This window comes from Quercus robur, chromosome 2, assembly GCF_932294415.1.
Source record: "Quercus robur chromosome 2, dhQueRobu3.1, whole genome shotgun sequence".
In the NCBI taxonomy this organism is placed as follows: domain Eukaryota; kingdom Viridiplantae; phylum Streptophyta; class Magnoliopsida; order Fagales; family Fagaceae; genus Quercus; species Quercus robur.
Window position 1 is genome coordinate 18,373,266 of NC_065535.1, and position 16,155 is coordinate 18,389,420.

General features: G+C 37.0%; 1 protein-coding gene across 1 annotated transcript; it reads right to left on the bottom strand.

The window, feature by feature from the left end:
• Window positions 1-623: 623 nt before the first annotated feature.
• Window positions 624-15,434, bottom strand: LOC126712755 (glutamate receptor 2.1-like). Its single transcript, XM_050412212.1, has 5 exons — window positions 14,992-15,434; window positions 3,524-4,860; window positions 2,912-3,224; window positions 1,436-1,842; window positions 624-1,358 (listed from the first exon to the last, which is right to left on the bottom strand). Exons 1-5 carry the CDS (start codon window positions 15,257-15,259, stop codon window positions 777-779), a joined length of 2,907 nt encoding a protein of 968 aa, XP_050268169.1. The 5' UTR covers window positions 15,260-15,434; the 3' UTR covers window positions 624-776.
• Between the last annotated feature and the right edge of the window lie 721 nt (window positions 15,435-16,155).

The following is a 16,155-nucleotide window of genomic DNA, read 5'->3' on the forward strand; positions in this document are numbered from 1 at the left end:
GATGCTCGGTATTCTATTATACTCTCATCACTAATACCCAGACCAGATCAGACTCGTCGTAATTACAAACAAATAGACTTGACTAAAATATTTAAGTGACATTCAAATGTCCTATAAAGAGGCATTCTGATATCAACACCATGAAGCAAAACACCATCACGTTATAAGGGACCTTAAATTCACGTCATTATCTACATGGGTAGTTAATTTTTACCATTAAGTTTATAAGGGACCTTAAATTAATTTTTTATAATTAGGGTTGTAAAATGAATCAAGCTTAGCTCAAGTTTGACTCATCAAGATGCTCCAACGAGCCTTTTCATTAAAAAATCAAACTTGAGCTAAAATTTGATGCTCAATTATTTAACGAACCATGTTGAACAAATCCTAGCTTGGTTTGATATGTTCGTAACACTAATATCTTGTCATTTGAATAAAAAATTTGCCAACAGGATGTACTTTTGCTTAAATTTTTGTTAAAGTTATTACTATTAAGGTGTAAAATAATTCACTAGTAGATCCAGAGAGATATTTTGGTGGCCAATACACATTAACAAATGTCAAAACATACGTTTCATAAGTAAAAATTGAATCAAGCTTTTAAATTATCGTGTTACTTAACCAACAGAACAAGGCACAACAAGCTGTAGCTTAGCAAATTTATAAATGAATGTACGATAATGTTGACTATTTAACTGTCAAATAAGACAGAAAATGCATATTAATAGTTTTCATGAGCTATTTCTAAAGTTATTGTTCCGTCTAGATTTGGGCAACTAATTAATTAGCTCGATAGGTGGTTCTAATTGAGATGCTAGACCATTTGGATTGAAATCTCCATATTCTCCAGGAGACGTTCCTAAAGTTCCCAAGCAAGCAAAGGGGGGTTCAGTGTCGGTAGTATAGCTTGAAGGACTTTGCAGGTACTTAGTGTTTGGCGAGGCTTCACTTGCGCCTATAACATGATCACTATCAATACGACTTTTTTCTTGCAGTTCTCTCTTTCTAAAAATATGGAAACTGAGGTTCTTTCTGTCAAAGATTCTTAAGGTGTCATGAATTCTTCTCCATATCGAGCCTTCTGAATGATCGGGGATCCAGATTTGTTCCCTTTCCTTGTAAAGAAACATAGACAAGGAAATTATGAGAGCTGATAAGGAAGCAACCCCGGCAATGAGAAATAGGCCCCAAAAGCTAGCTAGGCTAAGACTCGCAGAAGAAACCTTGTTCTTGGAGTCTATACAATTGTTTTGTTTCCCTAGCCATGCATTCTCGATATTTTTCATTTTCTCTCCTTCTGTCACCTTTAAAACCGCCCTTGACACATCGGATACTAGAGGGGAACCTACCGGAAAGACCTGCAAGTCATTAAAAAAAATGAGAAACTATACACTTACTTAAGTGCACACATACGAGAGAGAGAGAGAGAGCTTACAAAGCCAAATCCATCAGTTTTGTATATTGATTCAACCATGGTATACTTGGAGGAATATTGTCCTAAAAAAAGCTTCATGTAAGGAATTTCAAAAATAGCACCAGCTATACCACCATTTGCACTTCCTTTTGACAATAGTATATCACATTCTTCAGCAGTATCATATACTCTAAGTTTGGTTTCATCAAAATTCATTTTCTTTAAAATTGGCAAAACAAAAGATCCTCCTTGGTAGCCGACATACTCTCCATTCTTAATAAGTTGATTTATATCAGTAATAGTTGGTTGTAACTGTTGAACTGTTAAGAGTGATGTCAAACTTGCAGTGTAACTTTGAGTGAGTATGAGCACCACAAAAACCCATATAATCACTACAAACCTTGCCAAGTTGCTTACCACTATTTCCCCTGTAATTTAAATCAAAAGGATTTTTTTAAAAAAGAACCTAATTGCATCATAAATAACAAAGTAATTCATGTTTAAGATATGCAACTCTAAATATAATATCACTTTTTTTGACTCATAATAATGGAGAGTAATGAATCTTTAGTATTAACAAGGACAAAAGTTTTTCTCCAGTTTTCTCCAAATTTAAGTTTTGAGTGTCCGTTTGGAAATTATTTATTTTTGGTAACTTATTTGTATAATATGAAACAAAAAAATAAAAGCTAGTTTATTTTTAAAAAGTAGTGAGAGGCCTACAAGCAATACAAAAATGTCACAAAATAAGCAATAAGTTAGCTTAAAATCAAATGTCAAACACACGAGTTAAAAGAGACTAACTTAAATGACCATACACTATACACATGTACTTTTGTAGTTAATTTAATAAATTATTTACACATGTCACAAGATTATAAATAATTTATGTAATTAAATATACACGAGAATACTCATTTGAATCTTGAAGTAAGTTAGAGGAAGCTTTCTCCTAGTTTTGGGGAAAATTCTATCTGTACTATATAGGTCACAAATGGTGAACTCCAGTCCATGAAGCAAAGAGTTGCCTTAATCCTATTAAGAGTGTTAGTGTACGAAGAGTATTAGGAAAGCATAGTCGACTAGTACTTATAATTAAATAAGGAAAAGCTAATTATACACCTGCTATTTTGCACTTTGTACATACTTCCTTAGAAATTTGTTTTAAAAAAAACATAAATCCTGGTAAAATTGTGAATGGTGAAATCTAGTTTTGAAAAAACAAAATACAAGATTTCACAATTTTAATTGAAATATTGTTTTGGTAATGTATGTACAGTAAATGTGTAATACTAATAAGTGTATAACGATCAATATTCAAAGTGATGGCATAGCTTGTTGCATGTAAGATAGAAGACAAGACTATAAATAAGTCCTGAGAGCACTAGGACTAAGTTATACATTTATTTTTGTGTATTGTTACGGTGGTGATTGTTTTTGTGAAATAAGATTCTAGAGGTATGTATGATGAGACAATTGTGAAGGATTGGAACTTACGTTGTGCAAAAACCATGGTTGAGAAAGAGTACCACAAGCTTGTTCCAATTTGATGTGCTGGAGGCCCACGGAAATCATCATTTATTCGATGTTCAAGAACCCAAACTACAAAGCCAATGAACACAAAGAAACACCCACTTGTTATCCAAAGGTCTCTACTTAATGGCTTCAGGAAAATCCATGCATTTCTAGTCCCATTGTCCACGATTGGCACTACCAATGATACTCCAGATTCAGTGTATGGCAATGTAAAGTCGACAAAGTTTGACCTGTTTTCTGTAATTGTTATATCTCCTACCACAGCATCGAAATTCTGTCCAAGTAAAATGTTACGTAGATCATTTTCATTATTATGAATGCTTTGGTTAGATAGAGAACGTGAAAATTGAAATCAGGGGGGACAAAAGAAAGAAAGAAAGAAAGAAATATAGGATGTTGTTGTATATTATGCATAGCATGGAATACACACTCCCTTTTTTGGTTACAAGGTAGGAGAATTTTCAATTTAATATCTTATTGAATAGTATAAGCAATTAAGCATTCCTATAAATAGTTAAATACCAAATGTAATCTTAGCCGTTAAAAATTGGTAAGATGAAGGGTTTTACTGACCTCGAGGTAAACTTGGTAGACCAAATCATTATAACTCCCATTGCTTCCACCACTTGAATTTGCAAAGGGAATGAACTCATAGCTAACAGCATATGGTAATGTTTTCATGACAGCGTTGAAGACGTCTATGCAGTAGCCTGTTACCTGTGTTCTGTTGCAAATAGGATCATATGTCACCTTAACAAATTCAGTAAAACCATTCTTCATTGGAACTCCTATTTTCAACTTTTTCCCATTTGTTGGAATCTCCCAACCTTTTGGAACAGAACTTGAATCACCTGGCCATATAACAGGTCCTACATTTTCCTTGGAAGAAAAATATGTGCTTGTGTTCCCAGAATTCAATTTCCTTGAGAGTCCATTTTCTGGAGTCCAAAATGCAACCAATCTTTCACCATTACCATTCACATTAATTACCTTAAAAGTTGAAGATTGTGATTGCCCGTTAACAAAATTGAAATCACCTGCTAGGCCTTTAAATTTGATACCCATTAATGCTTCATGAAGTTTTGGGCCATTTTGAGAGATCCCAATAGCTTCAAGTTCAGTCAAGTTGCTTGAAGCATTTGTCTTCTGAAAGTAAAAATTTGTAGTCCCAACCTTCTCGACTGCCATGGCTAGTGCTGAAGCAGCATCATATGCCCATAGTCCTATAACAGTCAGTTCAGCATTCGAAATGGCTTGATTGTTTTCTTGGAACTTCCTTTCCCATCGAATTGTAAAATTTTCAAGTTCTTTTGTTTCTTGAAAGTAAGTTTTTACACCCAAAACCCCGTGCATTGAGTCAAGGACTGATCGTTTGAATGAACATAGAGAGTCGGTTATCCCATTGGTAGTTATCCAAACATAACCTTCACTCATCATTCCAATCTCTCTTGCTTTGTTGAAAAGCCGATAACCCAGTTTGGTTGACATGTGCACTATGAAGACTCTAGCTTGCATTGTCATCAACTTGTAAAGTTCTTCACCAATTTTGTCATCTGTGGCTAATGGTGAAATGACACTCCGATAGGGGACACGGGCATCAACATTTTGCAAGGCATCAACCAAGAAGGGTATGATACCTTTCCCATATGCATTGTCTGCATAGATTGGCACGGCCTCTCTCCATTTATAAGTTTGAACAATTGCACTTATAGCATTCACTTGAGATGAATCATTTTGAGTGACTTGAAAAAAGTATGAACTCTCAAGGGAAGAAAGAGAAGGGCTTGTTGCTGAGAATGATATAATGGGCACCCGAGCTTTATCACCGAGATCAATCACAAAGTTGGCTTGCATCGAGTTTTGTGGCCCTATGATAGCTTTCACTTCTATATTTTTAATGAGGTCTAGAGCTGTGTTCCAAAAACAGAGAGAAATTGATTTATTATCCATTTACATGTACACTCAAAATGATCAGAAGTTTAAAAAATGAAGGTAAAATTTAGTAATAAACAATGTAAAGTTTTAGCAATTAAATTGTAAAATGAAGGTAAAATTTAGTATTAAACAATGGAAAGTTTTAGCAATTAAAATGAGATAATATGATTAACGTGACCTTCTAAAACATTATAAATTGTATGATGATTTTTTTAGTCATGTGTTGAGTCTGTTGACTCCAATATCATACAAAGCACTAGGTCAATCTAAGACGTATATAAACAATTAAGAGAAACTCCAAACATGAGTATACTATACGTATAGTACGTACTAATATTGTTAATATATATTCGGATATCGTGAACGACGACACGGAAGTACAACGCACACTCATACCACAATTGATTTAACCATTGTGTCAATCGTCAACTTACACATTTTTTTATTTTTTATAAAATTTTTAAGTTTTAAATATGAAACCCTCCGTTAAATATATTTAAAAAATATTGAATAAGAAGAAAAGGATAATATATTGTATGATTTTAATTTTTGTAGTCTTGTGTTCACTCCAATAATATCATACAAAGTAGTAGGTCAATCCAAGACATATAAACAACTCCATTTTGATGGAAAATTTTGTGTGAAGATATATGTAGGGACACGATTTGCGTTGGATCACAGTAGGGTTGGGTTCGCACGTAAATGGACCCGTACAATATCATTTGTAGAGAGTGGGATCGAAAGGCTAAGTCATGTTTACTCGGCTGTGGTTTTGTTAAGTTGTTCATGAATGATTTAGAGGTGTTCACCCATTTTTTCTCTTCTTTCTCGAAGGATCCCCCCTTTAGGTTGCAAATTTTCCTTTTATATTAGCATGCATTCAATTTCCTTCGTCCACGTGTAGGGTCGAACTTTCCTAGCCTGACACTTGTCCCATCAGTTTAAGACCTGAGTTATTGGGAGTGGTTGAGTAGGCTAAAGAGACACGACTCTGTGAGAGGCAAAACTCCGTCTAAGGCAGGTAGTTTGGGCAGCCTTTCCTAGATATTTTAGATTTCTTACAAGATTATCCCTATGCCGCTTTTACCCCTTTCCTTAGTGTAGCTCTGGGCTAGCCGAGGGCTGTACCTTCCTCGGCGGTTTCTATGGCCCATTGGTGCTTTGCGTTTATTGGGCTGGGACTACTATCCTCCTCGGCCTGGGCCTTAAGTATTCCTGCGTATAGGTGGATCTGGCCCATCTGTTGTCGGGCCCCACAATAGCCCCTCAAAACCCTGCTATCCAACTCCTCGGTTGGAAAGGTGGGTTTTGATAAGACCGAGACTTCATTGCGGCTCATTAAGTTCGGCCCTTGATCAACGTTGGCGACTTTTCACCTCCCCAAGGAATGCGCCGGTCTACTAGATATTTCCCTTGACTTACGCGTGATGCGCTTATTCCGTTTGGTTAGCCATAGTGCGCTTTTAATGTCTTCCTTTTACGAGGCCTCTTAACTCTAGCGGTTACGGATAGCTTGGAGAAACGAAACGGTTTTGCATTTACCAGCAGATTTCTTAGAGGATCGGAGCGTGTCACGTACCCTCGTCTTTTTTCCCTATATAAAGAGAGAAGACAAGAAGGTGATTCTCTCATATGCGAACCCCTTAGACTCTTCTCAGAATCCACTTCTTCCCTCTGGTTATTCCTCATTCGATAACACGTCCCTCATAGTGATCAACCATGAATGAATCCCTCCTTTCCCAGAAACACCATACCTTAACGAAACTTGTGATGGCTCGGTCGGGGCAAGGGTGGTGGAGACTCAAGGTTTGTCTCCCCATTCTTTTAGTCAAAATCCGAAGCAGGGACTCGTCATATCCCATTTCTGGTGTGACTGAGTCGAAAACCTCCCTTGTCATCTCCATCCGCTCTCTCATGAGCATACCTAATATGGCTCCCCTTTTCCCTCTTTTGCTCCTTTTATTTTCTTTTCATTGCTTCCCTCTTCTTCTCCTCCTTCCCGCTCATGTCTTCCATCTTCTTTTTCCCTTGCTTTTTTCAGCAACAAGAGCTTGCTGAAGTGCTTCAATGTGTTCCAATTCTTCTTCCTTGTCCTTCATTATTTTTGTATAAGGATCTTCTCCTGATGTGAACAGTACTGAGGCATAGATTTCAGAAAGACTTTGAAGGCGAATTCAGAAGACACCTGATGGTTTACTTATTTGTGTTACGGATGTTGTTACTGTTTTAGCAGTTCATTTTTTGTATTGGCTCATTTAAGCCCTTCCTTGTATGTTGTAACAATTTTTCATATTAATAAAAGTGATTGTTACTCTATTTCGTATGTCTTGTTTATATACTTTAACAAATGTGAATGTGCTGCTCGGCATAATAGTATAGCATTTCAATTAATAATAAATAAGGCCAAAGTAATCGTTGGTAAAAAGATGCCACGATGACTTTAACAAAATAATTATTCAACGTAGCAATCCGACCAGTGTGGAATGAGACTTATCTTAAAATTAGCCGTGATGGGTATTAAATGCTCCGATTAGATGTAAGAAGTAGCTATCCGAGGACGTGTTACCCACCGGATGAATGGCCTCTTTAAGTTGACGATCATTAGGTTGTTCTGCCATCTCGATGATACGCGAGCCTTAACCTTTTCCAGTATTTAAGCCGAGAAGTTTCTTCATTTGGGCAGTTGATTTCCCGGGCAGCCTGAGTCCGAGGACTTTACAAAACCTGGGTTTTGTTCAGGACTTATGCGTTTTATCTTATGTACTTGATTTTTCCTTTTAGTTTGAGCCCGAGGACCATGCAAGCCTTAGGTTCTGTCCGAGACCAATGTCCGCATTAGTACTTGGTTTTCCCTTTTAGCTTGAGTCCGAGGATCATGCAAGCCTTAGGTTCTGTCCGAGACCTTGAGTTCAAATTTTCCCTTCCTTTGAGCATTTCCCGAGGTGCTTAACAGTGGTTGTTCTCGGCCATGGTCATTGCTCGGCGTCGGCCAAAGTACCTGGGCCCTTACACAAAGCGGGCCCGGGGCCACGAATCCACCTAGCCTCTGATTTAAGAGATATTTCTGCAACTTCTGGCCACGTGGTACTCTCTGATGTCACGGGGACCGAGGTGCACCTTTACGAGGCTCTTTAATCTTGTGGTTGCAGTTGATGTTGGAAGTTGAGCCAAGACTGTTTTGTCTGTAGCGTTTCTTGGGAAGCCACATGAGTTGACTGCCATCACCTTGTCTTTTCCAATAAATGGGAAGGAGAGAAAGTTGCTTTATATACGCACAAATCCTTCAGATTTTCTCCCACATCACAGCTTCCATATTCGGAGTTCTCCCTTCTTGGCATTACATGTTGAAAGTGAGGGTTGGGAAGAAAGAAATGTCTCTGCCGCAGAAGCGCCGTGTCTTCATGAGGCTTATAACAGTAAGGTATGGGCACAGGAAGCATAAGTTCAAGAGAGTATTCCATCTCCACCGAGGGGGAATGGCGTCTCTCCCTCTTTTAGCCAAAATCCGAAGCAGGCTCTGTTCATGCCAGCACTTTGGTATGGCAGAAGAAGGGTTTTCCTCCATCAGCGCCTCTGCTTTGCGGCAGGTGTATATTTAGAGAAAGCCCCATCACCTTCAACTCCCTGCACCTTTTCTTCAATGGTGTCAGGTTCAAGTTGGGTCTTTTTGGCTGCCTGAGTTATGGGCATGTAAGGGTGCGGGGGAATGATAAGGTCTTGGAGCTGTAGCCAACCTTTCCTCCGACATACCTCCTCGGCTTTCTCCAGCTTTCTTGTTTTTTCTTTTCTTGCTTATGTAGTAAGCTTTGACGTGGGCTGATTCCAGCTTTTCATTTGTACACTGTACTATTTCTTTATCGTAATAAAAATGGAAATTGATTTACATGTTTTAAACGTTGATCTAATAGGCAACACAACTCTGTGAACGAATGTGCTCTATGTATGTGTTGCTTAGAGAGTATTTGTGATAAAGCTACTTTGAAGCATAATCTAATCAAATCTCATCTGTCATCACTATCAGGCATTATACCGATAATTTGTAATAAATCAAAGTTACGAAACTAACCGGGATATCAGTTGGACATTCTGTGATAAGCGCGTGAATGTCGTCCAAGGCTGATGATTTTTAAACAATCTATCCGAGCAATCGACTGGGAGTTGGGGAGCTCCGATGGCGCTTTTATGTACTCAGTTTCCCCAGAGGCTTGGGTCCGAGGACCATGCAAGGCCTTGGTTCTGTCCAAAACTTGTATGATTCTTTTTAAGTAGTTGGTTTCCCCAGAGGCTTGGGTCCGAGGACCATGCAAGGCCTTGGCTCTGTCCAAAACTTGTATGATTCTTTTTAAGTAGTTGGTTTCCCCAGAGGCTTGGGTCCGAGGACCATGCAAGGCCTTGGTTCTGTCCAAAACTTGTATGATTCTTTTTAAGTAGTTGGTTTCCCCAGAGGCTTGGGTCCGAGGACCATGCACGGCCTTGGTTCTGTCCAAAACTTGTATGATTCTTTTTAAGTAGTTGGTTTCCCCAGAGGCTTGGGTCCGAGGACCATGCAAGGCCTTGGTTCCGTCCAAAACTTGTATTCTCCTTTTTAAGTAGTTGGTTTCCCCAGAGGCTTGGGTCCGAGGACCATGCAAGGCCTTGGTTCTGTCCAAAACTTGTATTCTCCTTTTTAAGTAGTTGGTTTCCCCAGAGGCTTGGGTCCGAGGACCATGCAAGGCCTTGGTTCTGTCCAAAACTTGTATGATTCTTTTTAAGTAGTTGGTTTCCCCAGAGGCTTGGGTCCGAGGACCATGCAAGGCCTTGGTTCTGTCCAAAACTTGTATTCTCCTTTTTAAGTAGTTGGTTTCCCCAGAGGCTTGGGTCCGAGGACCATGCAAGGCCTTAGTTCTGTCCAAAACTTGTATTCTCCTTTTTAAGTAGTTGGTTTCCCCAGAGGCTTGGGTCCGAGGACCATGCAAGGCCTTGGTTCTGTCCAAAACTTGTATGATTCTTTTTAAGTAGTTGGTTTCCCCAGAGGCTTGGGTCCGAGGACCATGCAAGGCCTTGGTTCTGTCCAAAACTTGTATTCTCCTTTTTAAGTAGTTGGTTTCCCCAGAGGCTTGGGTCCGAGGACCATGCAAGGCCTTGGTTCTGTCCAAAACTTGTATGATTCTTTTTAAGTAGTTGGTTTCCCCAGAGGCTTGGGTCCGAGGACCATGCAAGGCCTTGGTTCTGTCCAAAACTTGTATTCTCCTTTTTAAGTAGTTGGTTTCCCCAGAGGCTTGGTCCGAGGACCATGCAAGGCCTTGGTTCTGTCCAAAACTTGTATGATTCTTTTTAAGTAGTTGGTTTCCCCAGAGGCTTGGGTCCGAGGACCATGCAAGGCCTTGGTTCTGTCCAAAACTTGTATGATTCTTTTTAAGTAGTTGGTTTCCCCAGAGGCTTGGGTCCAAGGACCATGCAAGGCCTTGGTTCTGTCCAAAACTTGTATTCTCCTTTTTAAGTAGTTGGTTTCCCCAGAGGCTTGGGTCTGAGGACCATGCAAGGCCTTGGTTCTGTCCAAAACTTGTATGATTCTTTTTAAGTAGTTGGTTTCCCCAGAGGCTTGGGTCCGAGGACCATGCAAGGCCTTGGTTCTGTCCAAAACTTGTATTCTCCTTTTTAAGTAGTTGGTTTCCCCAGAGGCTTGGTCCGAGGACCATGCAAGGCCTTGGTTCTGTCCAAAACTTGTATGATTCTTTTTAAGTAGTTGGTTTCCCCAGAGGCTTGGGTCCGAGGACCATGCAAGGCCTTGGTTCTGTCCAAAACTTGTATTCTCCTTTTTAAGTAGTTGGTTTCCCCAGAGGCTTGGGTCTGAGGACCATGCAAGGCCTTGGTTCTGTCCAAAACTTGTATGATTCTTTTTAAGTAGTTGGTTTCCCCAGAGGCTTGGGTCCGAGGACCATGCAAGGCCTTGGTTCTGTCCAAAACTTGTATTCTCCTTTTTAAGTAGTTGGTTTCCCCAGAGGCTTGGTCCGAGGACCATGCAAGGCCTTGGTTCTGTCCAAAACTTGTATGATTCTTTTTAAGTAGTTGGTTTCCCCAGAGGCTTGGGTCCGAGGACCATGCAAGGCCTTGGTTCTGTCCAAAACTTGTATTCTTCTTTTTAAGTAGTTGGTTTCCCCAGAGGCTTGGGTCCGAGGACCATGCAAGGCCTTGGTTCTGTCCAAAACTTGTATGATTCTTTTTAAGTAGTTGGTTTCCCCAGAGGCTTGGGTCCGAGGACCATGCAAGACCTTGGTTCTGTCCAAAACTTGTATGATTCTTTTATTTGCTTGTTTTCTGAAGGTTTAGCTCCTCAAATAAGGTGGGGGGAGCTGGCCTGGTGTTTGAAGCCCCTAGGCTTGTCCATGTCGTTGACAACGTGGAACGTAGCCCCTAGTAAGAACTTATGTTGGAATATCAGCAATATGTCGCCGGTGATATAGGCACCTTCATAGCCCCTTGTTCGACAGAAGCTCAACTTCGCCACCGCTCAAGCTAACATGCAAGCCTCCCCACAGACGGCGCCAATTGTAGGGACACGATTTGCGTTGGATTACAGTAGGGTTGGGTTCGCACGTAAATGGACCCGTACAATATCATTTGTAGAGAGTGGGATCGAAAGGCTAAGTCATGTTTACTCGGCTGTGGTTTTGTTAAGTTGTTCATGAATGATTTAGAGGTGTTCACCCCTTTTTTCTCTTCTTTCTCGAAGGATCACCCCTTTAGGTTGCAAATTTTCCTTTTATATTAGCATGCATTCAATTTCCTTCGTCCACGTGTAGGGTCGAACTTTCCTAGCCTGACACTTGTCCCATCAGTTTAAGACCTGAGTTATTGGGAGTGGTTGAGTAGGCTAAAGAGACACGACTCTGTGAGAGGCAAAGCTCCGTCTAGGGCAGGTAGTTTGGGTAGCCTTTCCTAGATATTTTAGATTTCTTACAAGATTATCCCTATGCCGCTTTTACCCCTTTCCTTAGTGTAGCTCTGGGCTAGCCGAGGGCTGTACCTTCCTCGGCGGTTTCTATGGCCCATTGGTGCTTTGCGTTTATTGGGCTGGGACTACTATCCTCCTCGGCCTGGGCCTTAAGTATTCCTGCGTATAGGTGGATCTGGCCCATCTGTTGTCGGGCCCCACAATATATATATATATATATATATATATTTTTTTTTTTTAATTTTATGTTTTTTAGTATTTGATAGCATCAGAAAAAATTAATAAAAAAAAAAAAACTATCTTTAGTCAAACAAAAAAGTATGATTATTTATTTTTAGAGATTATTTTCCATTAAATATTAAAAAAAAAAAACTTTTTCTCACGTCAAGCTATATATGGGAAATTAGGAGATAATTTTCTAACTAATTTAAAGTTGTTGCCAAACATAAGAAAATGATATAGTTTTATAGATAATGATTTTTAAAAAATAACTCATTTTCTAGATATCACAGTATTAAAACAAACAGAAATAGAAACTCCAAACATGAGTATATTATTAATATTGTTAATGTATACTTGGATTATGACCAATGATAGCAACACATGTATACTTGGATTATGAATTTTGTGAACGATGTCACTAGAGCACAACGCACACTCATGAACACAATTGGTTTACCCATAGCGTCAATGGTCAACTTACTCATTTTTTTTAATATGTTAAACCCTTCATTAAATATATTTAATACTAGTTTTTTAATAAGTAGAAAATTATAATATATTTACTAAAAAAAAATCTTGAATGGTGGTGGCAATTACAGTAAGAGTGCTCATATCATTGCTTGTATAATAGAAAATGATCACATTTTAACCAACCAAGTTCAAAATTTACCCACATCAAGTTATGCAAAATTGAGTAAAAATGCATAGTAATAATTGTATAAATTTACATTGATATTATTCATTTTGCATTTAGTTTTTTATTCTTTCTTTACCTATCACAATAATGAAAGAAGCGAGTGGATAGTGGTTGTTATGTGTGAAGAAAGAAAGAAAGAAAAAAAAATAAAAAAGAAATTTTGACATTTTGATTAAATGTGGAGTAAAATTGAAAATTTGATGTGTGTTTTGAAAAATGGGTATATAAAATAGAAAAAAAAAGTTTCTTATACTAAAATAGACATAAATTTTTGCATGAGCTGCTACAAATGCTCTAAGTTATAATTTTCTAGGTGGATCAAGTAGTCAATTTTCTTAGATAAAATAAAAAGGGAAATTTTAGTTGATTTTATAGGTTTTATTGCAAATTATTGAAAAATCCAACAAAGAAAAAAAAACTGATGTGAATAAACTTTAATCATATCCTCTATGATCATTCCCTAACATAAAAAATACAAGAAAGAAAATAAAAGGAAAAGAAATTAATTGAGAGAAAATTAGGATTAAGATCAGGTCCAACACTTAGGGTATTGCACCAAATATAATAGCTCTCAATGACTATGATTAATAGTAGAAAAAAACAACTCTTAATCTCAACCATGGAAAAAAAAGTGAGAAAAAAAAAATGAGAGTGGTAAAAACAAAAATGTAAGTAGGGATGTGGGTAATTGCACTGGGTACAATACCCTAGATATTTCACCCGATCTAATTCGAACTAGTGTACTTTAGTTCTAATTTGGGACTTGTATAATTTGACTATTTTTTTCTTATATATATATATATATATATATATATATTATATTATATTATATTATTAATTTTGGAATAAAAATAAAAATAATTATTTTCAGATATTTTTAAATTTTGTTAAGTGATAATATTAAAGCTAATGACATTGAACTGAATTAGACGGATATACCAAATTAGAAACATATTGATTTAAAAATCTGAAATGAAAAAATAAACTTGAAAGACTAAATTGAAAACAAGTTAGCGATTGTAGGTATAATTTGTAATTTAACCTAAAATTAACCATGGAAAGAAAATAGCTATAAAGGCTTTGATCTTCTTCTCTCTCATGTTTTTTTGGTGGAGAAACTGAAAGGCTATGACTTTAATTGTGAACTCTTCATGCTACATCCAATTTATGTTTTGAAAAATTGAATTCAAATTCCAAGGAAACATAATAAAAATGGTATCATTAAAAAAAAAAAAAAAAAAGAGAGAGAAGAAAAATAGCAGAAGCAAGTAGCGCTCCCGATTTTGTTTTATCTTTTTAAAATTCAGCAACATGTAATTGAAATGATTTTTATTTTATTTATTTTTTAACAAGTCTACACATACAAAGGAGAGTGAATAATAAGATTATAACAAAACACACCATCAGCTCCTCTCAAAAGGCACTGTAACAACGGTAAGTGTATTAAAATTTGGCTGTGAAGCTTTTATTTTATTTTTTGAATAAGAGAAGGAGATGGGTGTCACAATATATGTATATGTCCAACTTGTCCCTATCTTATTTAGTTTTTAACTTCTCTCCCTAGATAATTCTTTCTTTTTTATGTCATTTGATTCTAAGTCCATTATAAAACTGAATTGTACTGTTGTAATATAATAATAATTTTTTTAATTGTTGTCACAGCCAGGAGATCATAGCGTAGTTGACACCAAGTCAATATTCAGGTCGACTCCAATATCATACTTTCAAGTAGTACTACTTCATAAAAGAAAAAAGAAGAAGATAGTATTTCTCATTCTCAAAAAAAAAAAGAAGATAGTATTTCTATTGTAGTAGGAATTTTTTTTTTTTTTTTTTTTTTTTTTTTTTTTTTTTTTTTTTTTTTTTTTTTTTTTTTTTTTTTAACGTTATCCAATTAAGAAAGTCTCTATGCCTTTCGTTACGAGTTTGTGGTGAATAAGTCTTAAGGATTTATATTATATTCATAAACATTAATCCCAATAATCCATATACCATTGCATAGGGTTAACCAGTTAATCTTATAAAAATAAAAGTTATACACACCTTACACATATAATACTTTTGCACAAAAATCATGTCTTGAGGTAACTTGAAAATTTTAACTTCAAATCATGATTTTTGTTAAAAAGTGTGCCTACTCTGTATGTAACAATCATTTCCCAAGAAAAAAATATATTAAAGACTGAGTAAAGAGGCCAAAAAGAAAAAAAGGAAACTAAATCTATGAGAGAGAGAGAGAGAGAGAGAGAGAACCTGCAGCAGCTGCTCCAACAACATCACTTTTGGAGTCCCTGGAGTTAAGAACCAGCCTAGTTCTGTAGTGAGGATTGGAGGCATAGAAGTCTGAAAGGGCCATGTTTATGCAACTGAACCCCATCTTCCCATTCCATGTATCCAAGTCAAGAATGACACCCACGTTAACTGGGATTGTCGACGTGTTTTGTGCCATGGCCATGATATTTCTTTCAGAAAGAATAATGAAGATGAAAAGAGAAAAAGCAATTCTGGTAGGCATCTTCATGATTTTGTTTGAATATCTTCGTAGCTTTAAGATGCATGGTCATCTTAAGTCAGAAGTAGTCTTATTTATAGGGCATTGTACTTAGGAATATAGCATAAGAAAGGAGATTTTTTTGTTTGATGAAAGTGTGAAAAGGAGACTTTGATGAGCAACGAACAATAGATTAATATCATATTCAAACTAATATTGCTGCGATGACAATGGTTATCGAGAAACTTCACTAAAAAATAATTCAAGTTGCAACCTAACAACACTAGTTGACGTTTTGGTCTTTACGATCGATATGGCTTCAGATTTCATTCGAGCAACATTACGTGGGGTTCCACACATTTGTGCAATATAATATAGAAGAAAATATCCAATGAGCATCCCAAGATTCATATTTAAGAGAGTCAGCTTAATATTATGTTAGGGAACCGTACGTCAATAATCTTAGAAAATGACCTAAAATTGATGTAATGGCTTTACAAATATCTGGACAATGGTTTTGTGGTAACAAAACATAGAAACGCTTTAATATAGAACCAAAGAAATTTTTTTTTTTGTGCAATATTAGTAGCTCGGTATGTACTTATTGAAAAAGCCCAAATTAATACATCGTTAAAATTTAGCTTATTGCAGTGGTTCATGTGATCCTAAAGGTTAGAAAATGTTGCATGTGTTACATGCATATACTTGATCATTATATGTGTGTTGGATGTTGCTGTTGAAACCACATTAACTACATCAAATCTACGAGGAGTCTTGGAATAGTCAAGAGGTCGGTTTGCAAGTGTATCACCTTGTGCAGCTAGCAGATAAGTTAGAAGCCCCTACATAAGAGCTAGGAAGCATGGACATGGGTACAACACGGTGATATAAGTAATTTCTAAAAAATTATAACATGAAACGATTGG